The sequence below is a fragment of the Natrix helvetica genome (genome assembly GCF_964273705.1).
Source record: "Natrix helvetica genome assembly, chromosome: 6".
Lineage (NCBI taxonomy): Eukaryota > Metazoa > Chordata > Lepidosauria > Squamata > Natricidae > Natrix > Natrix helvetica.
Genome location: NC_138553.1, coordinates 61159526 through 61187376, shown reverse-complemented (window position 1 = coordinate 61187376; position 27851 = coordinate 61159526). Strand labels below are relative to the sequence as shown.

The following is a 27851-nucleotide window of genomic DNA, read 5'->3' as shown; positions in this document are numbered from 1 at the left end:
ATATTGAAGATATCTTGGCAGGAATCATAGAAAGTCATATCCAACTACAGGTAGTCCTCAACTTATGACCACAATTGAACCCAAAATGTATGGTGTGAAGTGAGACATTTGTTAAGTGGATTTTGCCCCATTTTACCATCTTTCTTGCCACAGTTGTTGTGAATCACTGCAGTTGTTAAGTTAGTAACCTGGTTGTTAATTGAATCTGGCTTCCCCATTGACTTTGCTTGTCAGGTGGTCACAAAAGGGAATCATGTGACCCTGGGATGCTGCAACCATCATAAATGTGAATTAGTTTTCCAAGCATCTGAATTTTGATCACTTGGTCATGGTTGTAACTGTGAAAAATGGTCCTGTCACTTTTTCCAATGACTTGGTAGCTTTGAAGGGTCACTAAACGAACTGTTGTAAGTCAAGGACTATCTGTAGTATCAATGATTCAGGTCTGACTGAAAAGAGGGCAATTTGCCAGATTAATGGTATTTCTTATAAACAAGTCAGGAAGTTTCTATATGTTGGAATGCTTGATACATTTTAGGCACTTTCTTGACAACAGATTTTTTTTAAGTTTAAAATTTTCAAATAAACAAATAATTTAGAAATTTCCTAATATCCATTTTGTACAAGACAGAAAGTATCAAGTTGTTTTGGAGATGATGTCAATGAACTCTCTGTGGTAATTTTAATTGTTAATAAAATATTAATTGATGGTCTTACTTTTTTAAACAAAAATTTTTGTGATGGCAAAGGAAGCTTCTTGCACTAACTACTCCCAAAGAAGGGAGGATGGTCTTAGAGATGGTCTTGGCAAAACCATAGCAAAGGTACAGAAACGAATAAACAAGAGGAACAGTAGTTGAATTGAGGGCCAACCAGAATTTAGATCAAAATGACCGTTGGCTTACCTGAATGGTCTTTCTCTAGGCGCTGCGGGAGTGTCCAAGCACGGGTTAACTTCAGCTTGCTGCCCAAGGACTGAGTTCAAATTCTTGTAGCTCCGCCTCTTGCTCCCCTCAGAGGCTCAGTTTTAAAAACGAAGGAGTGGTCCAAAGGAACTGCCAATGCGATAGTCCAAGTCCAATGGAGAAACATACCCCGCGGCCCCTAATAGGGTGGGGTTGGACACTCCCGCAGCGCCTAGAGAAAACCATTCAGGTAAGCCAACAGTCATTCTCCTAGGCGCTGCTTGGAGTGTCCAAGCACGGGACATGCCAAAGCTATGATCCCCCAGGGAGGGAAGAAGTGTTCACGGGCGCGGGGCTAGCGACAACCCTCTGCAGAACTCTCCTCCCAAAGGCTGCCTCAGCCGAGGCAAAGATGTCCAGTCTATAATGTTTGACAAAAGGCGACGGGCCCGACCACGTAGCAGCCCGGCAGATGTCCTCAATGGATGCTTGGGTGGCCCATGCAGCCGAGGTGGCAGCACTTCTTGTTGAGTGGGCAGTGACACGAGGAGGCGCCGGCCTGCCCTGATGCTCGTAGGCCAGCTGGATACACGCCCTTATCCAGCGCCCTACAGTAGCGGAGGTGACCTTCTTGCCCATGGTGGCAGGTTGAAAGGACACAAAGAGGGCCTCCGACTTGCGGAAGGGAGCTGTCCTCTTCATGTAGATCCACAGGGCGCAGCGAACATCCAGCTTATGCCACTCACATTCCCTGGAGTGCCTGGGATGCGGACAAAAGTCAGGGAGGATCACCTCCTGAGAGCGGTGGAAAACGCTGTTGATTTTAGGCACGAATGCCGGGTCCAGTCGCAAAATCACTCTGTCGGAGTGGATGACGCAAAGGTCCTCTCTGACTGACAGGGCTGCCAGTTCAGAAATCTGGCGCGCCGAGGTGATGGCAATGAGGAATGTCGTCTTGAGGGTCAGGTGGCGTAGTCCAACTGTCCGAAGAGGTTCAAATGGTGGCCCGGACAGAGAACGCAGCACCACGGACAAGTCCCAGGTTGGATACCTGTGGATGGTAGGAGGAGACAGATTGGTGGCTCCTTTAAGGAAGTTACGCACCTGCGGGTGTTTGCTGAGGGGCAGGTGCGACCCTGTAGACAAGATGGTGGCCAAGGCGGCAGTCTGGCGCTTGAGTGTATTGGGTGCCAGACCCCTGTCAAGACCGTCCTGCAAGAAGTCCAGGACCTGGGGGACGGTGGCAGATGTGGCAAGGATCTGGTGTCGGAGGCACCAGCGAGAGAAGGCCGACCAGATGGCTTCATAAATTCTGACCATTGAGGGACGTCTGGATGCCTGGATGGTGCGGATCACCTTTTCCGAATATGCGCTGAGCCTCAGGATGTCCCCTTCAAGTGCCAGATGGCAAGCTTCAGCCACTGGGGTTCTGGGTGTTGGATGGCCCCTTGGCTGAGGGATATGCGGTCCTGAGGGATGCGCCAGGGACGAGATACTGAGAGACTGATCAGGTCGGCAAACCAGGATCTCCAGGATCTCCTTGGCCAGTGAGGAACTACCAGCAGTACTTCCGCTCCCTCTGCCAGAATCTTCCCGATGACCTGTGGGATTAGCGGCAGAGGCGGGAAGGCGTACAGCAGGCCCGGGGGCCAGCGAGAGCGAAGAGCATCTGTGCCTTCTGCCCCGGGACACTGGAACCTCGTGAAGTACCTGGGAAGCTGGGCGTTGGCCAGAGGTTGGCCAGAGGTCGCGAAGAGGTCGACGACTGGAAGGCCGAATCGCAGAGACAGCTGACGGAACAGTTCCGGGTGAAGGCGCCACTCTGTGTTCTGGATGGTGGATCTGCTGAGCCAGTCTGCAGTCACGTTGTCCTCCCCCGAGATGTGGTCCGCACGCAGGGACCTGAGGTGTCGTTCCACCCACCGACCCAGGGACTCCGCCTCCGTCATCAGAGCAAGGGATCTCGTGCCGCCCTGATGATTGATGTACGCTTTTGTGGCGATGTTGTCAGTCAGGACCAGCACATCTTTGTCCCTGACCAGCCGGAGGAAATGCCACAGGGCCAGTCTGGCAGTCCGGAGCTCCAGCCAGTTTATATTGTGGGCGAGCTCCGTTGGCGACCATCTGCCCTGGATCACCTGGTTCTGAAGGTGCGCCCCCCACCAAAGAGGCTGACATCCGTCGTGATGACCAGGCGCTCCGGTTCCTTGAAGTAGGAGCCCTTCAGGAGAGCGTCCGACTGCCACCACCGGAGGGAGCGAATTACCTTGGGAGGGAGACGTATCACCCTCTTGGAGTTGCTGGCCATGCGTCTCTGGAGTGGCAGCAGGAACCACTGGAGGTCCCTCGCGTGGAGGCGTGCCCACAGGACCACCGAAATGCAGGACACCAGCTTCCCTAGCAGTTGGGAGAGGGAAACAACCGTTGCCGACCTGGTGGAACGGATCTTCCGCACGAGGGATCTGATGCTGTCCACTCTCTCTTGCGTGAGGAAAACCTTGCAGGACTCCGAGTCGATGATTGTGCCGAGATGCCTGTGGGTCGGGTTGAGATGGCTCTTGGCCAGGTTGACCGAGAAGCCGTGCTGTTGCAAGACTTGAATGGTGGTGTTGAGGTCCTGCTGGGCCTGCTCCCTGGATGACGAGTGGATAAGGATGTCGTCCAGGTAACACTCCAGCCTCACTGGAATTGAGCGCAGGTGAGCTGCGATGGTGGCCAGCAGCTTGGTGAAGGTGCGCGGGGCCGACGAGAGTCCGAAGGGAAGGGCTCTGTACTGGAAGTGCTGGTTGGCAAACTAGAACCTCAGGAACCTGCGATACGCTGGGTGAATTGGTATGTGCAGGTACGCCTCCTTCAGGTCTATTGAAGTCAAGAGGTCTCTCTGTCTGATGCAACCCAGGATGGTCTGCAGGGACTGCATCTTGAAGTGTTTGTACTCTAGATGCTTGTTGAGTTGCTTGAGGTCCAGTATTGCCCGCACCCCTCCCGATGGCTTGGGGACTAGGAACAGGATGGAATAGAAGCCTGTGCCTTCCTGACCCTCGGGCACCCTTTCTATGGCTGCTATCTCTAATAGGTGGTCTATCTCCGCCCTCATGAGTTGGAGCTTGTGAGGTGACCTGGGAGTGGGGCAGCGAACCAGGGATCTCGGAGGGGGGGGAAAGAAGTCCAGGGTCAGGCCATGACGGACCGTGTTGATGATCCAGGCATCCGTCGTGGTCTCCTCCCACTGGGCGGCATAGAGTTGGAGACGGCCGCCTATGGGAGGATCCCTGTGACGGTCACTTGGATTTCCGGAAGGGGCGGTTGGCGTACCCCCCTCGGAAAGGTTTACGGTAGCCCTGTTGTCTATTTCTATCCCTGTAGGAGGATCTGTCCTGGGGACGTTCTTGTGACTGGGAAAAAGGACGGCCGGGACTACCTCAGGAGGTGGAAGGTTCAGAACCCTGAAAGGAACCCCTACGAAAAGGCTGGCCCTTACGTTCTGGTTTCTTGGTCATGGCCGGGAGTACTTTTCGTTTATCCTTAGATTCGATTAGGTAGGAATCCAAAGCCTCCCCAAATAATTTCCCACCCTTAAAGGGGGCGGAAGCCAGCTTCCACTTTGCCTTGACGTCTGCCTGCCAGTGGCGGAGCCACAGCAGGCGGCGTGAGGTCACATTGGCGGCTAGTGCCCTGGAGGAAAACTTGGTGGCACTAAGCGAGGCATCCGCAGAGTATTCAATGGCCACTATGATCTTATTCACGTTCTGCCTCATTTTAGTGTCCCCAGCCGGTAGGCCGGACAACAGTTTGCGGAGCCAAAATAGAGCTGCCCTTCCGAAATAGGACAAGGCAGAAGATGCTCTCATGGCCCAAGCTGTGGCCATATGAGTCTTGTGGGAAGACGATTCAGCTCTTTTGTCCTCTGCCTTGAGCCCCTCCAGTAGATCAGCTGGAAGGGCCGAACTAGAGGTAAGGGACACAATAGGGTCATCAACCTGGGGAAGCTTTAGGAGCTCCTCCAGAGGTCCCTCCATGGTATATAACTTCTTGTCATTCCCACTGGGGTTTGCCAAGGAACCAGGCTGGGCCCATTGGCGTTGTATAATATCAAGGAACAGCTGTGGAGCTGGAACCAGGTCTAGGGGAGGAGAAACCTCATTAAAAAGCCATGCCCCTGGGTCCTGGGGACCGATGGCCTCCATGGATGCCTGATCAGAGGCGGGTTTGGGCGTAGGGGCTGGAAGGCTCATTTGGGGGCCCGCAGCCCGGGCCTTGGTCAGAATAGCCCGAAACATGGAAGGGTTGAAGAGACCCAGAGAGGGGGGTGGCTCTGGTGTGGGATTTTCGTCCTCAGAGAGGTCAGGAGCATCACGCTCCACCTCCTCTGAATCAGAGACCTCACTGATGCCCGAGGGGGCAGGGGAGGCCTCCCTAGCTGGAGGCTCCTGTGCCCTAGCTGGTTTCCCCTTACTGGGATTAGCAGAGGCAAAAGGGAACTTAGAGGCCAACTGCATCATCCCATCAGTAATACCCCGAGAAATGGCCTCTGCCACCACCTCCTGCATGCTTTTGGGCAAAGGAGATTCGTGGGCTTGAGGAGTATCTGGCCCAGTCACTGACTAGATAAAGGAACCCTCCTTTCCCAGGGAATCTGCCTCATCAAGGGAATCTGCTGCCAGGGAATGGCCTGGGGAACCCATTGAGGCCCTGGAAGATTGGGGGAAAAATCAAATTCCTCCCTTTCCCCTGGAAGGGAGGGAGACACCCCTTGCTGGGATGTGGTTGGAGCAGGAGTCCCTTCCTCCCCAGGTGGAGGAGCTGAGAGAAGGGCCTGCTGGGCAGACTGGGCCTTCTGAAATTGCCTTTCTAGGGCCTTTTGCCTCCTTGCAGCTAACCTCTCCTCAGCCTTAGAAGGCTGCTTGGCTTTAGGAGCCTTCCCCTTAGCTGGGCATCCCACCCCTTCACCTTTAGCAGCAGGGTTGGTCCTGCTGCGTTTAGCGGCTGGTGGGCCAGCCTGCTGATCCACTTGCTTCTCCATGGCGTTGGGGATTCTTCCCGATGGCTGAGTGGAGGGAGAATCTGAGGCTTGCATCGCTGGGAACCTCGTAGCTGTTGGCAAGTGGTGGCTGGAAAAAGGCTCCGGCTGAGATAAGGCAGGAAGCCAGCAGATCCGCACAGAAGAAAACAAGGGTGAATGGTCTGGGATGACCAAAAGAACCCCTGCGGCCGCGTGGTAGGTCCGGAGGGAAGGGAGCCAGTCAGGAGACCCTGCGCTAGTCCTCTTCAATTCCTACTGCAGCGATCTGCAGAGAGCGCAGGCTACGCGATGCGTCTAAAAAGCCCGGGAAAAAAAGCGCGCCAAAAGTTTGAAACAAAAATGGCGGCCGTTCGTGTCTTCGCGTCTGGAACGGCACCGGGGGAAAAGGCTACAGCCTAATGCTGTGCGCTGGGGTCCTAGACTCCTACCTGATCCTCAGCTGTTCGTCGGCAGCCGCCAAACGAACCCCTCCACGGTGTGGTCGCTCTCGTCGCTGCGAGAAGCGAGTCGCGCTCCAGGCAGCCTGGCTCGCGCACAAAATTCAAACCTTGAAAGTCGAAAACTACAGAAAAAACAACAACAAACTTCTATCTAGGAGCTAACTAAACTGGAAACTTTAATTAATTGGAGCAAAACTACACTAACTAGAGGGTCCAGTCTGCTGTTCAAGGACTGGATCTCCCCAAATTGCGTCCTGTAGGGCGACTGAGTTTTTTAAAACAGCCTCTGAGGGGAGCAAGAGGCGGAGCTACAAGAATTTGAACTCAGTCCTTGGGCAGCAAGCTGAAGTTAACCCGTGCTTGGACACTCCAAGCAGTGCCTAGGAGAATAATGTGCATCATTTCTCTATACGTAACACAGAAAATATCCCAGCACCCAAACATTGCAGCGAGAGCTTTTCCAGATGATCAGCTTTTCTCAGTCTTCACAATATTGTACATTAATAAAGCAAAATACTTTCCAAGAAAAGCAAATAGCAGCTCATAGCTATGAAGACTTTCTGTGTTATAACTTTGGGAATGTCCTTATTTTTGTCAATGTAAATCTTGCTGATATTGTCATCCAATACTTTTGCTCGCTACTGGAATCATCAAAGGCTTTGGATTTCCCCCCACTGAGGATTAGTGTGGTTAGCAAAAAGAGAAAGAGTATCTCTGAAAAATCGGACAAATGCTCCTGGAAGTTGCAGCTGCATTATTTTGATGATTTAGCACCAAACATAAGTGGAGAAGCCCTATAATAACGATGGCTTCCTTTAAATGCTTCCTGGATGTTTGTGTGTAAGGAAACATTATACTAAAACAGCAGTTGATGGAGAATAAAGGGAAGTTCAGTTCCAAACTTAAAGAACTGAAAAGTAAAAGCTTGATATTTTCATAGAGAAATGAAATGATTGAAGATTCATTTAAAAGTAGGGGAGTCAAATACAAAGAAATTCACAGCAAAAAGTTAAAAATGCAAGGATGGCAGTTCCACCTATATTTTCAAAACTGTCTGTTCCTAGAAAAAGGCAGGGCTCTAATTATATTGTCCCAACTGTGGTTTTGCTTTGATTTTTTACTCTGCTTTAGATGACAAATTGGAATTATTTTCAAACAGGACGCCATGACTGGCTGCTTAAATGGTGTATTAATAATTCCTGCGATTTGACAGATTATAAAGCTAAAACAGCTTTTGTCATTAAATAATATATGAGGGATGTGTGACAGAAACACCAAAAACATTGAGTGTCACATTATGATTCCAGAAGACAACTGGGTGAACAAAAGCATGCAGATCTCATATTGTTTAAAGAATGCTGCATCAGGTACCTTCTGAAAAATACTTTGAATTTTACTTTTATAAGTAGTGGTACTGCAGAACTGGATGAAATGAAGATGGTTTTGGAATGGAACAGATTCCAATGGAACACTCAATTCCTACCTATTCAAATATAGTGGAACAGGGGAAAAAATCACAGGGAAAATGTCTAGATCTTAAATATTTATTCTAAACTTTCATTTATTCCTCTAATTAAAATTTACAGTTAATATACATAGCGGGGGGGGGGGAAATCAAATTATTTTAAATATATACCACTCAATCTCCAAAAGCTTGTTTTACTCTGAAGAGTTGATGATTCAATTTTTAAGGATTACAATAAATCAGTACATTATCCGTGAAACAGCTTATTTTATCTAGTCTGAAGAAATTCATACCATCTGGATTTTCACTAGATGAGTTCAAAGTAAGTTGCAGAAGTTATATTGCTACTAGTTTCATCTAGAGACAAAAAGATCATTTGATCAGCTGACAGTTTAAAATATGTATATGATTTGCATAAACTGAGTAATACTTCAAAGTTTCTGTGTAAAGGAATATCCTAGGAATTTTTAAAAAAGTGTTCAGGTTTGATGAGGGAAAGGACAAAGAAACAGAAGAACTCTGCTGTTTATGTTTGCAATAAAATACATTTTCAGAGGAATTTCTCAGAAAATATATTAAGTTTTGAGGCTCAGAAAAAGTAATAAAGATGGTATCCATTCTTCTATTACCTCTTGCCCAGTGCAATTAAAAAACTGGGTAATCAATAAGAAAACATTTTTTATATTCCATTATGAGAGCCAGTTTGGTATTCAGATAATCCTCAACTTGCAACCGTTCAAAATGATGACAGATTGAAAAAATAAAAAGGTACTTACAACTTAGACTCAGAGTTTATGAGTCTGGAAACCAGCCAGCATTTATAGCTATCTGTCCTCTGGTCATGTGACCCTGATTTATAATGTTTTTCAAAGCAGAAATTGATGTTTACTTCTGATTTTTGGCAAAAATGCCTATTGCCGACAACGTGTTCGCTTTACGACTGCTGTGTTCATTTAATGATTGGTGCAGAAAAGGTTGTAAAATCAGGTACAGTCACATGATGACCCACTTAATGACCAGCATGACTTATGACCATGATTCTGGGATCAATCATGGTCATAAGCAGAGTAACACCTATAAGCTTGAAACCAAGCTAGAAATTGGCATACCCTGAGTTCTAGTCTCACCTTAGGAATGAAGGCTGGCTGACCTAGGTCCAATCCAATCACTCTTTCTCGGCCCTAGGAAGAAGGCCATGGCAAACCTGCAGGGGCTACTCCAGGCACTCTCCAAGAGTCAAAACTGACTCTGTAGAACATATACGCACATATTTTGCTCTGCAGCCAAAGTCTAAAGATATATATACACATATTCTAATCTATATACATGCATATATTTGCAATAGTACAAATATACATGTATATATTTGCAATTATCTGTAGCTCGGGTGTAGAATGAGAGTGAAGGTTCATTCACTTGTGGGTTGGTTTCCGAACATTTCATTACCAGGCTAGGTAAGTGGAGATGTTCTTCAGTTTATAAGAACTTTATGTGGTCAATAGTTTTGTGGTGGTGAGGGTCCCATCAGATCAGGGTCTTATGATGGGTCAGGTGTAAGTCACCAGAGAGAGTCTTGTGATGAGTTGTGATAGGAAGGTTACATCAGATGAGGATCATTAGGAGGTGAAGTGCTGGTTGGGGGTAGGGCTTGTGTTGAGTTGGTTAAGGGTCGGTGCTGTCTCTGGTTGGCAGTGCAGTTGAATTCTGAGGGGTTTGTAGCCTGGTTGTAGGTCAATGTGTCTGTTGATGGAATTGCTTGTGGAGTGCTAGGCTCTGAAGAACTCATGAGCGTGGCAGGTGGCAGCATGACCAATGATTTCTGTGTTGCTCCAATTGAACTAGTGCTGTTTGGTGTTGTGGTAGGTAGAGATTAAAGATTTGGGATTATGGTGTTTGACTGCCAGCCAGTATTCCTGGATCCTGGTTTTAACTGACGTGATGTTTGTCCCACATATAATTGGTTGCAATTGTTACAATTGATTTTGTAAATTACATTGTTTCTTTCATCCTTCTGTATCTTGTCTTCTGGATAATTTCTGGCGAGTGTAGCTGTGGATTTGAGGGCTATAGCTATTGCTATTCCTAGACACCAAACGCACCAACAACACAAAATCATTGGCCACACTACCACCCTCACAGCCAACCAGAGATAGCACTGCCCCTCAACCAATCCACGCAAGCTCCTCCCAACCAACATTTCACCTCCCAATTACCCTCACCTGATGTAACCTCCCCATCACAAGACCCAACACAAAATTCTCACTGATGACGCACACCTGACCATCACAAGACCCTCACTTGACACACCCACACCTGACCTATCACAAGACCCTCACCTGATGGGATCCTCAACTGACGTTACCTCACCATCACCAGACCTACTGACCACATGACAAACAGAATACTGACAATGACATCCCCTAAACTCCACTGAAGATGCTACCTAACCCAGTAACGAAATGTTCAGAAACCAACCCACAAGCTTGGAGATTGAACCTTCACCCTCATGTTTATATGTTTTATTCACTGAGAAAAGTCCTAGATCTATGGTTTCACCTGGTATCAAAACAAATATATTTTTACTAATTTTGTTCTTTTGACTCATTCCCAAATGAGAGGTTGAATTATATGCACTGCCATATCAAATTTTGAATTGTTTGTATATATCTGCAAAGCTTGCAATGGTGTAAAGGGGAAGTTCATATGGTATTTGTACTAGGGTTTAGATAGAGATGTATAAAACTGTTCATGCTGAACTCTTATCATTTGTCTGCATAATGCAAATTTGCATTATTTATTAATTTATATGGAACCTTTATTATTTTTACGAATAATTCTAGGTGGCAAACTTACCATATCTAACACCCTTCCTCCTATTTTATCCACAATAACCCTGTGAAATGGGTTGAGCTGGGAGAGTGATTTTGGGATTGGTCCAAAGTCACCTAATTGGCTTTGATGGCTAATGTGGGACTTGAACTCATGATCTCTTGCTTTCTAGTCCGATGCCTTAACCATTATGTCAATTTTGCTTTGGCCCATACAGTTTTTGCCTCTTTCCTTTAAATTTACTTTCTAACATTACTTGGTATTTATTACAGCAACTCTTCCTTTCAAGAGTCAAATATCCAAATGTACATCAGAATAGTATTTTATTTTAGATGAGGCCTTCGTTGCCAGTATTAAGCCATCGCGCATGTGTGCGCGCCTCCTGCCGGCAGCTGGTCTTTGGGTCTCTGCCGCACATGCATGGGGAAAGGGCCTTCCCCAATCTCCACAGTTTTCTCCCCAGAACGCCCAAGCTTTGTCCCACCAGCACACCCTAGCTTTCTCCTGCATTTCTGTTGCCCGTGCCTTCCCTGATCTCTGCAGATTCCACCCTCTGCAGCTGCCACTCTGTGGCAAGAATGGAGAAGAAAGCTAGGGTGCGCTGGAGGGAGAAATGTCCAAGATTTGGGAAGGCATGAGCAGTAGGAATGCAGGATGAAGCTAGGACGCGCTGGGGAGAGAAATGGCAAAGATCGGGGAAGACACGGAAGGCAGGAATGCAGGAGGAAGCTAGGGTGCGTTGGGGAGACTGTGAAACTGTGAAGATCATGAGGGCCCCCCATGTCCCATTTTGGGCCTGAAAATTCTCCTGCACCAACCTGGAAGTCAAAATGGGGGTGGGGGATGGGGGCGGTGTGCATGCACAGGGGACTCTTGCATTGCATTTTGGGGATTGGGGCACGTGTGTGTGCATTCGCTCGCATGCATGCACGCTTTGGGCACTTGGCACCAAAAAGGTTAAGCATCACTGGTCTAGGCAAAGATTTCCTGAGTTTTGGATTTTGCCACCAACTGTGGCTGGCATCTTCAGAGGCAAGAACATCCACTATGCAGACTGATTAGTGCTATGTCTGACTATGCAGTATTGACTAGTTTCTAACAATGTTCCCTGTAATTCTTTTCAGTGTGAGCAGAAAAGTATAGTGTTTGAGCGGCACATTTTCATGCTTGAGCACCTGAATTTTTTTCACAGATGTCACCTAAGACAACAACGAAATCAGTATTATTTGAAACTCAAAGTTATGTTTCTTCAAGGTACCCGCTTAATTAAGTGTTATATAATATCAGTATCACTTAACAACGCTCCTGCTTAGCAACCAAAATGTTGGCTCAGGAACTCTGGCATTTGAAGCACGCAAGTCTTAAAGCTGTCAAGTTACAAGACCCTTGAACCCCTAACCCTTTAGAAAAAAACCCAGGGGTCTTCAAACCTGACAGCTTTAAGACTTGTGGACTTCAACTCCCAGAATTCCTCCTCCAGTCATGTTGGCTCAGGAACTCTGGCATTGAAGTGTGAAAGTCTTAAAGCTGTCAAGTTACAAGACCCTTTGCACCCCTAACCCTTTAGGGGGAAAAAACGCAGGGGTTTTCAAACCTGACAGCTTTAAGACTTGTGGACTTCAACTCCCAGAATTCCTCCTCCAGTCATGTTGCAGCGACATCGGCATGGATCTGTTCCATCTTTGGTTTCTTCATCGTGGGCAGGGCTGCTGCTGAAGATGCCAACGAGCCCCCGCGGCCACCAGAATAACTACTGCCACCTCCTCCTCCAACAGCACCACCACATTTGCTGCCCGGCACTGCGGCTGAGGTGAAGCCGGCAAAGCTCCCGCTGGCGCCTCCCCCTCCACTCGGAGCACTTGAGCTGGGCCCCGCGTTACCCCTGCCCCCCTCCTCCTCCGCCGTGCTTTTAAGGAGCCATGAGGCCTTTATTCTCCTGCTCCCCCCCCCCGCCTTCCTACTGGCTCCCGCAGCCTCATGGCTCCTCAAAAGCACGGCGGAGGAGGAGGAGGGGGCAGGGGTGAAGCGGGGCTCAGCTCAGGTGCTCTGAGCGGAGGGGGAGGCGCCGCTGCCACGCACGGGGATGCCGGCTGGAGCTTTGGCAGCTTCACCTCAGCCGCAGCACCGGGCAGCAAATCCAGCAGTGCTGTTAGAGGAGGAGGAGGTGGCAGCAATTATTCCGGTGGCAGCAGGGGCTTTGGGGCTTCACAACTACGAGTCTCCTATGCTCATCAAGACAAGTCTGGGGAGGTCCTTTGCGGGCGGCCAGTTCTAGCTGCCTGCAAAGGACCTCCCCAGCTTCCGGAGCCTGTGGCAGTAGAAATCTACTGCACGGTGTTTTCTTGCCACGTGCGTGGCCACGCAGCCACGCACCTTAGAGGGAACATTGACCAGGTGACCCAGGACTTTACAGGCTCCAAGCTGCTTTCTTTTCCATGAACATTGGGGGGGGAATCTATTTTGTTGCTTCTCCCTTATAGTTGATATCTTCCCATTGGATTCATCCACTGGAAGACCAGTTGAATTTTAAAAAGAGAGAAAGAAATGAGATAGTGTAGTGTTGTGGCCCATAAGGAGCCGTTGGAGCTGCCACCAGACTCCGACAGCGAGGGTCCCTATGAGTCGGCTCTGGAGGATGTGGAGGACCCTGGGCAGGGTTCTGACTCCGAGCAGGGATCAGAGAGGCTGGTTGGCCACCAGAAGGCGCCTGAGGCATGGAGCAGTGGTTAAAGCCAAAGAGAGGGTGCTCCTGATGTCATGCCTTGGAGCAGTGGGGAGGAGTCACAGGACAGTGAGCCAGACATCAGCAGTGAGTTATTGAATGCTCGTTACCGGCGCGCTAAGCGGCGTCAGGAGAAATTGCACAGTTACCGGAGGTAATTGCACTCAGCTGATGATAATTAGACTCCTCTCCAGACTATAAAAGGACTGCTTGTGCACACGCCCTTTTGCAGAAGTCAACGCAGGAACTATTGTGGGAGTACAGTCTTGTGAGCGTGGCAGGCTGGATAGCTGCTATTGCGTATCAGTGCCGGATGGTTCTGAAGGTCTAGTCGTGTTGGATTGCTGCCAAGGATCTGTCTGTCTGTACAATAAACCTCGTGAAGTATCTTTGGCTCGGAGTGTGTCTGTGTTGGCGGGGGAAGAGGGGGGTCAGAACAGTGTAGTATGTGGTATGTAGTATGCATAATGCTCCAGTGAACCTGTATGTAAAAAGATTAATTAACAAATTTGGTCTTTCCCCATGCCACCACTGTACCTGCTGTTGCAGCAGCAGCAGCAGCAACAACAATGTAAAAAGGTTCACTGTTCGCTAGTCCACCAGCCCAAGATGAAATGGCTATGGAAGACAGTAACTGGAGGAAGGGCTATTGTATAGTGTACAATAGACAACTGGATGTAAAGTGTTTGCTTACAATGAAATGAAGCAACAATTGGCACCATGTGATCTGACCCACATTGGAAAACTTTGCTTTTGGTATGTAACAGGAAAACCCAGGTGAAGTTGACTTTCGGTGGCTAGAGCAGACTATGATCTTATACTGTACATTCTTGCCATCAAGAGTTAGTGGGTTGTACTTATTACATGAGGGAACAGGTTGTATGGATCAACCTTAAATATGTTAAAATATGTAACTAATGATAGTTGCCTAAAGAAAGATTGTTTACACCAGGAGTGTCAAACTCAAGGCTCGTGGGCCAGATTTGGCCTGAGGGGTGCTTGGATCTGGCCCACGGGGCCATCCTGGAAACAGAGAAGGACAAACCCGTGGTGCCTCTGCCAGCAAAAACAGAGCTCGGCAGCGGTGCGTGTGGCCCTCCCAGGCTCCATTTTTGTTGGCAGAGAGCTGGAGGAGGCCATTGCAGCTAAAAATGGGGTCTGGGATGACAATGGATTCCCCCCCAGCCCTGCCCACCACAGATGCGTGTGTGACGTCGATCTGGCCATGCCCACATGTCCACCTGAGGTAAAACACAACCCTGATGCAGCCCTCAATGAAATCGAGTTTGACACCCTTCCTTTACAGAGATGGCTTACTTTACACATGAAATGGTCATTATATTCTTGTAATAGCTTGGCAAATACACATCTTTTTCTGAGTATGCAATAAGTGAAAGAATGTAAAATTTAAAGCTGCAAAGAAAAGGGGAAAACCTAAGCAAGTGCTGGTTGTCTGGCAAGGTAGAAAAACAGTGTATGGAAAAAAGAAGGAAAAATTGAAATATGGACATATTAATGAAACCTAACTGAGAATTCAACAAAATGCCAAATCAAAAATAAGACATATAATTGAAGTCAGCCTCTATTTTGCCTATATCATATGGCAGTTAGTGTCTCATTTAAACATTTCAGGATTAAACTATTTCTAAAAGATTAGTCAATACATGTGGGAAGGAAGGCTTACTTTAGTTCCAACAGCATCAGATATAGAAAACAGGAAATATATACAGCAAGAAAGCATTTGTTTTCATACAATGGAACCTACAGATGTCTCATCTGCAGATTTTAGACAAGCAGGCATTCCATGTACAATTGCACATTATAGGATTATAAAATTTCCAGGATATTTCATAGCCTGCTAAAACTTGGACAAGGGCAAAACACAAACGACTGATACCTATTTCTGCTCAGCGCACTGCTCTTAATCAGCAAACCACTCAAGCTCAGGAAGAGGAAATCAATTTTCAGAAGTCAAAGACAAACAATTGCAAATTTAGCCAGATTGATTCTACAACCTCTTTGCTACTTTCAGTATTTCTGAGCAAATAGCTCAGGGGTTTAAATAGCAAAGAATTCATTTCAGCAAATATCTCTGCTTTACTAATTTTAAATTCTTAAGGTATAAAGAATTTCAACAATCTATCTAAGGCACTTTGTATTCTGAAATGTCTATGAACCTACTGAGCAAGGGAAAGGGAAAAATCTAAGAACATTAAATCTTCTTAAGCTTTTTAAAATTATTTCCTGAATGTATATATTAATTTAATCCCAAAAATACAAAAACCTGAGAATTGCATGAAGTTCTTCTGAAATAGTGCAGAGATTTCATCATGAATTAGATGCTAGGATGTCTAATGTTATTATAATAAAATAACATAGGATTATGGTTGTCTAAAGAAGCTGGAATGAAGCACATAGAAAAAGAGGGAGAAGAGAGATAGCAATGTATTTTTATGACCTACACAAAAAGAATATAAAGCATTCTACAAAACTTTCATAACCCAAGACGTAATGACTGGAAATACTTAACATTCCAAGGAATTACAATAAAAATTTAAGTACTAATGTTTGTGGACCTGGTTTTTCTTCACTTAGTGGGTATGCCAATAATATAAATATACCTCCATCAGTAGAAAAAAATTAATTTTAAATGAGCCACATTGGATAGATACACTGTGTTATCATCCACCATAAGTGGACAGGATATGAAATTATTGAGCTTTTGACAGTTCAAATAGCACATCATAGATGGACTCTATTTAGATTTCCTCAATTCAAATATGAATTTGACAGACCACTGCAGTGTTGAAGAGGATTATTTTTAAAAATATTTTTATTGTATGTTGTTCTTCATTTTACATCACAATTTCAACTTTGCCACAGTGATATACTAGTTGTATCAGCATTTTTAAAAAATATACATGATGTTATACATCCTAATTACGACCATTTTTCCTTATTCAATATAATGTAGTCTGTAGAAGACAGGAAAAAAAATACTACGACATACTTATATCAATTGTTTCCATGGTTCTAACACAGTTTTCTATACATTATCATTCTATACATTCTATATAGAATTTTTAAAGATAGTTTTAGGGACCTGCAAGTTAGCATCATAGAGATCATGCTTTAAAATATATACATACAATGTTTTAGAATATACAGAAATCAAGATCCCCAAAAACTACATCTCTAAAACTTCTTTCATAAGTACAACACACGCATACACACACACTCTAATTGAACATCTCAGTTTTAGCACTGCTCCACTGGTAGTTAAGGTAGCATTTGCACTGCAAGTATGTTGTTATTCTATACTTCAGCCCACACTGACAACAATAAAAAAGGTGAATGAAATAAATATTGATACCAGGCATTAAGAAAAATATCAGAAAGCAGCATCTAACTTGGCTGATCTCATAAACCAAGCAGGTAGTACATGGATCAGGGAATCATTTGAAAGCCTGAGGCTTGAGTAGAACACTGAAAAATAATCTCAATTAAAAAAGGCAATGTCAAACCACTTCCACCATATTGCCAAGTAATCTGTTAAGGTAGAGTCATCAGGAGTTGAGATTTGTTTAAGTATATGTTTAGCTTTTCACCTTAAAAAAAGCAACTACAGGTATTTGTCTCTTTTACTATAATTTTGCAACATAACATGAGTAATCCTTTTCCTGTACAGCACATTGTCTTCCTGGAGGCAAATAGGCTGCCAATTCCAAAGATTTGTTAATCCTGAAACAAACAAGTTGGTACACAGGCCCTGTTTTTAAAAAATTGTTTTAAGATTATATTATACTGCTGATTAAAGTTCCTAAAAGGGAACTAAAACAAGACAACATCATAAGGTTAATGATAAAGGAATTCTGTACAATATTTACAGCATTTCAAGGAGGTCAATGGTCAACAGATTTTTTTTCTAGAAGAAAATGGCAAATGAAAAAGAAAGGGCCCTTACTTAGTCTCATCTTTAAATATGTCTCTGTAACATTTCACTGAGTAAAGAAATTTGTTCAAAAACCTTATTGTAACATGCATGTGTATCAATTATCAATACTTCTAAAATAATATGTATGTAAAAAAATTTACAAGAAAGATACAATGAAAATTCTTTGTTAGTAGACATGGCCTACAATATTACTATTTTTCCCTCTTAGTTTATTATACCAAACTGGTTCCCAAAGTGTAGATTAAAACGGAAAAAAGCAAGAAGAAAACTATGCATCTTATCTCACAACTATCTTATCTGCAGGATGATCAGGTTCCTAAGACAGCCATTTTTTCCAGGGTACAGAAAGTGTCAAATCGTAATATACAGACAATAGAGATAGATAGATAGATAGATAAACTTTATTATGGTTTTTACCAATATATGTGCATGTATGTATGCATGTAATATGTATACCGATTCACATTCCTATACAATATGTGTGTGTGTGTGTGTGTGTGTTGTGTGTATATATATATATATATATATACATACATACATACATACATACATACATACACATACACACATACATACACACACACACATTAAAATGGTAATTAAAACAATTAATGTATATGAGTTAAAGAAGAAAGGGCAGAGAGGAGAAGATTTTTAAAGTTATTGAAGAAAGCAGTTTTGTTGGACAGCATTTGTTGCCCCACTCTTACAGCAATATTAAGTGATAGTTCTTACTGTCTACTCTTCTAGATGTCATATTGCCATCCTATATTAAGGATCCTCTCCTTCAATTATTGTTTTGCTTAGCTGTATACCATCCTTTGTGCCGCCTCATTAGATAAACCATAGGCTGCCAACTTTTGTCTAATGGGCATTTTGAAGTAGGTTGGAAGTTATAACTGTTAATGAGGGATGTTAGGTCTGTTTAATTAGTTTTAGCCAGTAGTTAAAAATGGCAATGAAGATTCTGACTTCTATTCTTGTAGTTCCTAATTTATACACTACTAAAACTCCTGTTTGTAACTTTCAATTAGCCCAAACGGTGCAGCATAATGAAACATTTTTTGAATCAAGGTATCTCAAATCCGCTAACCTAAAGAATGCAAACAAAATCTGGGACCCATTACTCCAATGTAATTGAAATATAATGCACTTATATTCACAAAATATGGCTACTGCACCAGTGCTACAATTAGCCACAGACTGGTGATTGTGGTTTCTGACACTCCCTTCCAGCTTTCTACAGGTAAAGTAAATGGGGAAGCTGACAAGAAGTTGGAATTAACAGATTTTTTTTTTGCCTGCCGGTGTCTCTATTTAGGTAATAGAATATTTTTCAAAGGATGACCCAACAGGTTCTTGTTCTAGTTTTAAAGCTATGTGAGATATACATCTGGAGACTTGCAAGATTGAACTTAAGAACTTGGACTGTACTCTCTCGGGTGCAGTTAGGTTAGCGTAAGGCCCCATTTCAGTCCCATATAATAGTTGTGCCATAGTGTTTGCCTCAAAATGTTTTAGGTAATCTGTAACATAATGGGAACCTTTAGAGAAATAAAAGGACAGCATAACTGTGGCACTTGTCTGGGTAACCACCATATTGGGTCAAATGTGGGTCCCTGCATCTCCAAGAGTGACAGATAATTCCCAGGTAGTTAAAGCATTGATATACTAAGTATGAATTTTAGGTCTTGTGCTAAAGGCCAATTTTTTTTTTGTTTTTTGATAATTTATCATCATTTTCTCTTTTTCACAACAATGGACAAAGAATCTAAGAGGTCTTCACATCCCTGCCACAGATAATTAACAGAATAACCATTTCATCAGCATATAGGAGAATTGAAAGATGTCAATCAGCTAATTTAGGTAAGAATGCACAAAATCATGTATGAGAGAAATTCATTTGAATTATTACTCACTTCAATTCAAAGACCTCTGGCAATTACAGTAATAAAACATAGGAAATATCCAGAGTAAAACACTAAAATTACATAATTATAAAATCACTAATACTTTATATCTCTCTGTAGACCAGTGTTTCTCAACCTTGGTGACTTAGTCCTGTGGACTTCAACTCCCAGAATCTCCCAAGGTTGAGAAACACTGCTGTAGACCTTCCCGAACGGTAGATTTTAAATCATTTCTGTAAGGCCAAACTGAAGAGGCCAATCTCAATTCAAGCCATGGGCTGTTTCAAAGTACTAATACTGATGCTAATACAGAGAAAGAGCATCTATGAGTCTGACTTGTGAACCTTGTGAAAATGGAGGACTACTGGTTGTTTAATAGTAAAAACTATTAGGGCAGGGCATTTCTGATTAGAAAAAGTGGTACCGAAAAGACTATTATAAGACATTATAGGAATGAACCTTGAATTATGTTTTAAGCTAATTAGAAGTCGATGCAGGTCCTGGGGCAGAGGTTCATGATGGTGTCAGCTAATAAATGGCCAGTTGCAACCTGGATTAATTGAAGCTTTTGTGTGATCTTCAGGGGCATCCCCATGTGGGGCACAATGCAATAGTCCAGTCACATGGTAATGAAGGTATGAGTTACTGTGGTACTTAGTGAACATGCTATGAATTATTTGATTAAAAATAATCACATATATTCTGAACTCACTAACACATTTTTTTCATTATGTTGGACACCAAGAGGAGCCTCCATTGCTAATTATAAATAGATAAGTGTATTCCACTTATTAGAAATAATGTGGTACACAAATCAGAAGCATAGATTTGATCTCAAAAACTAGTAAGAGGTCTGGTGGATACTTGTAGTTCAATGTAATACGGTTATTGGAATGTTTCCCAGCCATAACAATGAGTAGCACATTCTACAAAAGCCATACTTCTTAACACTAGACAGAACTAATTATATACAGAATTTTTTACACTGGCCAACCTTCAATTAATAAGACTATACACCAGAGGCGGGAAATCTATAACATTCCAATTTTTCATGAACTACAAGTCTCAGAAACCCCAACTAGTATCCATGCTCATTGAACTGTTAGAAATCTTGGTTGCAATCATCTCAAGTTCATCCCTTCCCCTCCTGATGCCCCATGCAACTATTGGTTGTATGCTGCCTCATTGGAACACTAAGCTCTGCACCAGAGGATCCGTTTGGATCAGGTGGAAATATCTGAAGTAGTCATGTGACACCCACAAAAAGGCTGCTTGGGTAGATGTGGCTACTTACAGTTACCATTTATCAGATGGCATTAAGGTTGTTCATTGCCTCCCTTTCTAAATCCCAATTCTTAGAGGATGCTGTCTACTGATCTGCTCTTAAAGGAAGGGAAATGCAGACTTAAAGAAAGCAGTGGACTATAATCATCAACCATATTTTTTTTCCAAGAATGTTTCTGGGTCTAAGACTTCCATAAGGGCCTAAAAACTTGGTTCTGCAAGCTGGTTTCAGGAGGTAGCTAGTATATTACATAAAATCCCACTTCCATCCTGTTTATGCATTGCTCCTTTATTTAATTTATCATTCCAGTCTTTCAATTTTAAGGCTTAATGTTTCTATTTTAATTGTCTACATTGCTTTTATGATATGATAAGTCACCCAGAGTCACTTGATAGTGAGATGGGCAGCATACAAATTTAGCAAAATTAATAAATGAATTTCACATGCAATAGATCACGTCTTCTGAGATTTACATTGATACCATCTGTGTACAGACATCATTATGCAAAGATGCCATTCCTTCTTCACTTCTGGCCTTCATCCACCACTCAGTCCATTTTCCTTGCTTTTAAGATTTCCAGTGCCTACCTGTTATCTTCCCGAGCAACTAATATCTACATGCCATATGGCTTATTTTAGTTGGCCAATCTTCAGCAACAAAAGGACAGCAGAGAACTAGGTTATCACCAAGAAGCCCCACAATTGCTTAGCTTCTTGGCTCAAGCTTCACTGGAAGCTTAAAGAGGTTAATCAAAGTAAAGAGGCAATGACAGTCCTCCCAACATGGAAGCTTCTCCTCCTTCACCTGTGTCCTCCTTTGCAGTTTTCTAGGAGACTTAGGAAGCTCAAGATTCCAGTCATGCCAACTGACTAAGAAATGTCATTCCCCAACCAGGGATCTTTCAGGAAAGGTTGTCCAACTATGCTTATCCTCCCATCCTAAAAGCCTTCATTTTCTGTTTGTAGGTTGGCAAAGACTTCATTACCCAAATGATGTAAAATGAGCCAAATAATTAATTTGCATTGTTGTACAATGATGCCATCATGCAAATAATATAATATACCACTAAGATGTTGTGTTTTCCAAATCTCTACACTTTCATGGATAATAAACATTATTTTCCCCAATTTATCCTTTAAAATGTTTAACTGTACTTAAAACCATTCTAATTGACTTTATAGAAATTAGGCATTACTACATTCTGACAAACTGATCAGGTCATCAAAGTATGCAATCATCCCTATTTTGCTGACAGAATGCAAATCATTTTTGATATTAGACATAGTCATAGGATATAATTGCATAAGGCAATCTTCACTAACTTGGTGTTCCCTAAATCAAAGGCATGCAACTTCTTCCAGTCCATGATGGTCTTTACTGATGCATTGGGGAGATATTCCAAAGAAAAACTGGTTTTGCATTAGGACTTATGAAAGTCTGGACTTGTGGATGTCTTATTTTTTTTCCAAAATCTGTATAGTCCAGCTTTCCCAGTGGACAATTTTTGCCAGATATTGACAAAAAGTGTCATGAATCACAATCACGTTATTGCAGGACATTGCCACTGGTCATAAATGTGAGACATTTGCCAAGCACCCAAATTGAGATCATGTAACCATGGAGCTGGTGTGACAGTCATTAAGTGCAAGTACAGGTCATAAGTCTCTTTTTCCAAGGCCTTTGTAACTTTTCACTGTCATTAAACAAACAGTCATAAGTTGAGGATTACCATAAAGTATATTCTTCTCAGGTTTAGCTATTCAAAAATGAAAAATAAACTTTCCTTTGGAGTCATTCATTCACCGCAATACAAACCAGGAAATTCAGGGAACATATTTTCTATGGCTGCCAACACCAATCAAATGTATCTAATGAAATATATTACAAAATCACAAAGTTTGCATGCCAAATTCAAAGTTCTGATGATCAATTAATATGCTATGTAGTTTGAAGCCTAGCTATCTTTGAGGTGGCCTGCTCCAAATGGTATCAGTCAGTTCCACTGACTACACTAATCCTAATTCTTTTGCAGACTTTTATGGTGGCAAATTACTGAACTGCATCTTATAGCTCCCCTATAAATGAGGTATAAAATATTCTCCAATCAAACCGGCATAAAAGTAGATGTCCTTAAAGGTGTTGCAAGTCTGAAGCCCCTCTCCTTAATTTAAAAAAAGGGGGGGAGAGTTGTCTTCAATCCCAAACATTCCTGATTCTGCACCAACCAGATTAGCACTAGGACCAACGTGCACACGGGTTTTCTTAAGCACATTTCTAAGAACCAGAGTTCTTAGAACTCACACACAAGGGATACGATCAGGAAATTCTGGCAGCCAGATAAGCTCACCTGCAAAGCGCCCAAAGAAGTCATCCTCTCCGGTCAGGGCTGCCTAAAATGGTCTGTATTGAAAGATCTATCCCCTTCCGCCAGCCCCTAAAATCTTCGCATGGCTTTTTGGCCGCTACCGCTGCTACCAGCAAACTGACTCAGACTACCAGCCGCCGAAGTTCTTTGTAAGCAACCCGCGTTTTCAAGCTTCCTCCTACCGCTTCTACCCTTTCTCTTCCCTCCTCCTTAGGATACAGTCATTCCTGAATCATCCAGGATCCTATTTCAATAAAAAAAAGAAAAAGATTTATGTGCTTCCTTATTCTCGTCTCCACTTTACGCACTCTGTCCCTCCCACCCCAGTCTTCCTCTGGAAAGCAGATAGGATCCGTTGGAAATATTCTCCCTCGCGCCAATTCAATCATAAGGAATCAAAGCACCGCCTCGTATTTAAGCTAACAGACAGGCCAGCCGCCTCTCCCAACTCCACGATACAGTGTGGAATAGTTCGGAGTTACTATCGTAAAGCCCTGCGATCGCCAAAAACAAGGCTAGGTGGTATTCTCCGTATCAGTTCTTAAATTGGGAGTAATTAAGCAAGTAGGTAAATTGGGCACATTCTGGGGATAATTGAGCAATTTGTAATTGCTTGTGAATCCAGGATCCAGTTGGGATCCAGTTTGTAAAAGAGCAAAGTAGGGGGGGGGGGAGTAATGACATTATTCGAGACCAGGAAAATGGGTAACTGGGTCAGTTGAAGAACCACTGCTCTATATTTTCAGAAGCTATTTTTAAACGCACCGTTTGCTCCAGGATCGATCCTCATTTTATCATCCAGGATTCCCCCCCTCTCGAGCTTTCTCGACACCTGCTAAATCCAGGCCTCCTCACGTGGAGGGCACCTCGAAGCTTAGTGCGCATGCGTGCATATTTTCCTTTACCCTGGGCAAAAGGGCGAGTAAGGTGTGTTCCTGGAAAAGAATGTCGCCCAGATCTGCGAAGCTCGCAAGCAGAAGTTATTGGAACGTCTTCTGATTTAGAAGCTCCACCTCTTAAAAAAAAAAAACCACGAGAACTGGTAGCTTACTCAGTGGAGGGGGGGAAACCACTTTGTACCCGCTTATAGACCGTCTCCTTTTTATGTTATTACCACTTCCCATGTTCCGGGAATGATCCCTGGCAAATAACAAAAACACCAAAAAAAAGCACGTTTAGGGCTGATCCCTGCTGCGTCCAGGCACATCTCCAAAAGCAGCAACACCGTCGCCAAAAAAAATCTAGCCGGTCGTTACCTCAACAGCCAATTGCCACGCATCATATCAAGCACTCACCCAAATCAACACCAGCGACGGGTCAAAATGAAATTCCGCTACCCTTGAGAGTCAAATATTAAACTCACTAAATGACGCGATGGCTGGATTCGCAGCATACCTTCACCAGGTAACTCGCTTCTCCTTGCATAAACGAACCATGACGGGGTCGCATCGTATACTAGGTTAAATAGGCGAGTGACTGATATGTGGTCCGTGCCAGCATAATCAGTGTTTTAATTTCTGGGGCTAAAATACTCTATGCATTTAATAGCGAGTCTGTCAAACAAAACATTAAGAATCAGCACTCCCTAACAAGTCACGCCCCGATCTAGATTGTAGTACACTTGAACCAAATACCGTAAGCAGGAATGAAGTCAGCACATGCTCAGGGGCACTCCCCTTTCCTACCATTACCTCCAAACCACCTGCAATCGAAAGGAGGGGGGGATAAAGGTTAAGCGGTTCATCAAGCACTCTTTCAAAAGCAACCCCCTGCACTACTACAAAAACTAGCCGGTTTACGGAGATGAGCTCAGGACTACGGTCCAACTAGTCACGTCTACGCAAGAGATACTTCTGCAGAACATAGCACAGGGTCGTGCAAAGCTCCAGAGCTAATGGCTGGTGCATTGCAGCGGCGGTTTTGTGCTTGGATCCCTTTCCACTCCGTAAAGGGTATGCAGCCCGCGGGGATCCTTAGGATTACATACCTTTGCTGCTGAAGGCGAGGGCACAGCTGTTCAGCGGCCGGGTCCTTAGCATCTGCCTTCCTTGCTCACTGTCCCACCAATGGGCCGGACTAAGGGAGCCACACGCTTCCCCTCTCCCTTCTGCGGCTGAACCACCTGGAGGAAGGACGCCGAGACGCCTCCGGCGCCGCCTGCGAGGGAGTCTCTCGCAGTGGCCGTGACAGGGCTTGAGCGAGCTCCTCTCCCGCTCTGGTGGCGGCTCGCAGCTCTTGCGGCGGCTCCGAAGGCTTTGCGCCCCTCCCTTCCCGTGCGGTCCTCCTGACCTGCTTGTGACTCACCAGAGCACGAGCGGGGTGGTGTGCTTGTGTGTCTCTCTGTGTGTGTTGTGTACCGGGTGCGGGAACGCTGGCAAAGGGGGACGCGTCTTTCCGTTCGTCGGGGCCAACTACAACAGACGGAGAATCCACTCTCCCCCTTTCCCCTTCGTCGCCACAAGCAACAGAGGCGCCAAGGATCGCTTCCTGTTCCCGCCAATATTGCCCCACTTTTCCTCTTCTCTTCCCAGGCACGCAGCCGGCTTCAGGTGATTTCCTCCTCCTGCCAGGGAAGGAAGCGTCTTGGGAGGCAGCGCGGGAACGAAAACGCACGGCTGAGTGGAAGAAGAAACGCTTATACTTTCCCAGGAGTTACAGAGCGCAGAGACAAAGGCGCAGGAGGAAAAGAGCCTCGCTCAGCTATTGTTAGCCAACCCTCCATTGTCCTGAGGGAGGCGGCCGGCGACGAACTACACGGATTACTAAGCAACTGAAAGAAATGCTTCTTCACTCAAGTGACAGATTTCTTAAGGCAGAGGGAAGGCAGTTTCTCTTTAGGAAGTTGGATTTCACTGCTCTTTGTGTAGCTGTAGAGAAGATTTGGCCAACAAGACTTAACGTTGATACTACTTCCCTCTTCTGTGACTTTAAAGGACAAATACTAGCTACAGCCCCCATCTCCCGTCATAAAAGATGAGGGACATTGCACTGGCTGGGCTCCCATGTTAACATGGGTGGCAACTAAGTTTATGGCGGAGACTTTAAAAACTAGCAAGATGTTATGGCAATTTTCATGAAGGAATGCTTCATCAAAATGATGGTTGCGTTACCCCACACTTCTGCAACATGGTCACCTCCAGCTGTTTTGGACTTGAACCCTCATTTCTCTTCATGGTGTTTTTTGTTGACTCAAGTTTATAGCTGCTGAATTCAAATAATTTGGATAGTAGCACACTGGGAAAGGCTGCTGCAGTTCATGAAACCCGAGGGCACAATAAAACCATTCAAAATGCCATCAATGCTTTCTGTTGTCATATTTGTGCCTCAGTGCTACTGTTCATGCCTGAAATTTAACACTCCACACCAGACATCATCTGGGTGTTCTATTTTTTAGATTACTTTTTTCTAGAGGACTTGACAGCCTATTCTACATAGAGACCCTTGAAATACAAAAATTGAACTCAGTGGCATTTCACTATTCACCAATCTCTACAAACCAATTTCTATCCTAATAAATGTCTTCACAATAAGAAAAAAAGAAAATTAAACCAATTCTCAGCAGGTTTAGGCTAAAATGTTACTGGCTAGTTTGTGATGCACAAACAACCAGTCTGATTATTTTATGGCTGAGTATTCTGCAAGACTGGGTAATTGAAGTTAATGGAGTGAAACATAGTTCTGATCCCTATGAGTTATAATGGCATGTAAACACAGCCTTTATTATGCTCAAGTATGAGCATGTATCAGCTGAGTGTGTGACTGCACTTTTACAAGCACCCCTCTGCCCTTTAGATTGGAAGAAGTCGGATCTTGGGTTTAGCGCTGCTATCAATAGGCACATAGGAAATAAAAAGAACAACTAATTTTTATAAACACCACTATATTTAATATCTATTGAGGCTTCCTGGTGAGAGTATTAAACAATGCAAGCTGTTTTCTGACTAATGCAGTATAAATGAGCAAGCGCATGCAGATTAGTTGATTATGGGGTAAGTCAGTTTATATTCAAAAACAGTTGGTAAATTACAGTTTATTGGCAGATTTTTTTTAAAAAAATGCAGTTTAGGATAATATATTAATGTCTTCTGAGAGATGAATTGTTTGATGTTCACATTTTCCTGCCGTAATTTCATTTTGTCTTGCTATTATCAGGATAAAATGTGTAGAATCAAAATATATTATGTTAATACAAATAATGATTTCTACCTACATCTTCACTCCTAACTACAGAAGTCAGTTTTTCAATTAACCATATGCATACAGTATGTTCTTTGACACTTGAACCTGCATAAAACAAAGGCAGAAAACTGTAGCATTTAAGGAGTATGAGTAATGTTTTGTTTCCTAATGTTTTGTTTAAAAAAGCGTAAAACACAAATGTTGGTGAAACCTCGTAAGTTTTCTAAATAGAAGATGCTATAAAATATAATGTCCCTATCCTCCATTTAAACATAAATTGATGTCTTTTGCTTTTCTTCTCTATGCCGACCTACTGAGATAATGCAATGGACCTCTGAGAAAATTCAATCTGTATTCTCTCTGTTGTGACTGTCAAAGGTGAACATCTTTCCCTGGAGACTCAGATTTAAATCACCACATAAACATCATCAAATCACCATCTATTTGTGGGTATATGACTCCCAAGAAGAGTAGAATACACAGATATTAAACACTTGGACTATTCTGCCTATAATACTCTATTTTATATATACTCCAGAAATAGGGTCTCTTGAACCAACTGCTTGAATTATAAAAGTGAAACAATTGGGATGTGTAATGAGCACTTTGATAATCAAACCCTTGCAAGCATGAGCAAGCAAATAGAATATAAAATATTTTGGGCCAAGTAAGTGCATTCATAAAGTATGGAAGTGCTCAGAATTGGAAGGAATGGATGCCTGTTCTTAAATTGGGATGCTCAGCTTTCTTTCCAATCTATTCTTTCTATCTT

At 43.9% G+C, this 27851-nt stretch overlaps 1 protein-coding gene across 6 annotated transcripts in view; it reads right to left on the bottom strand.

The window, feature by feature from the left end:
- The window catches only part of MET (MET proto-oncogene, receptor tyrosine kinase), a 122081-nt gene extending 96923 nt beyond the window's left edge, over window positions 1-25158 (bottom strand). The window contains exon 1 of one of the 6 annotated variants that reach the window (XM_081958609.1): window positions 24888-25158. Coding sequence is in view for 3 of the 6 variants with exons in the window: in XM_081958606.1 (XP_081814732.1) it covers window positions 24296-24349 (54 nt within the window). In the remaining 3 variants the exon portion in view is untranslated. Of the gene's footprint in view, window positions 1-22882; window positions 22993-23665; window positions 23811-24195; window positions 24216-24263; window positions 24447-24887 lie in introns of those variants that run through there. The other 5 variants (XM_081958606.1, XM_081958607.1, XM_081958611.1 and 2 more) reach the window with 5 other exon arrangements.
- Window positions 25159-27851: the final 2693 nt, after the last annotated feature.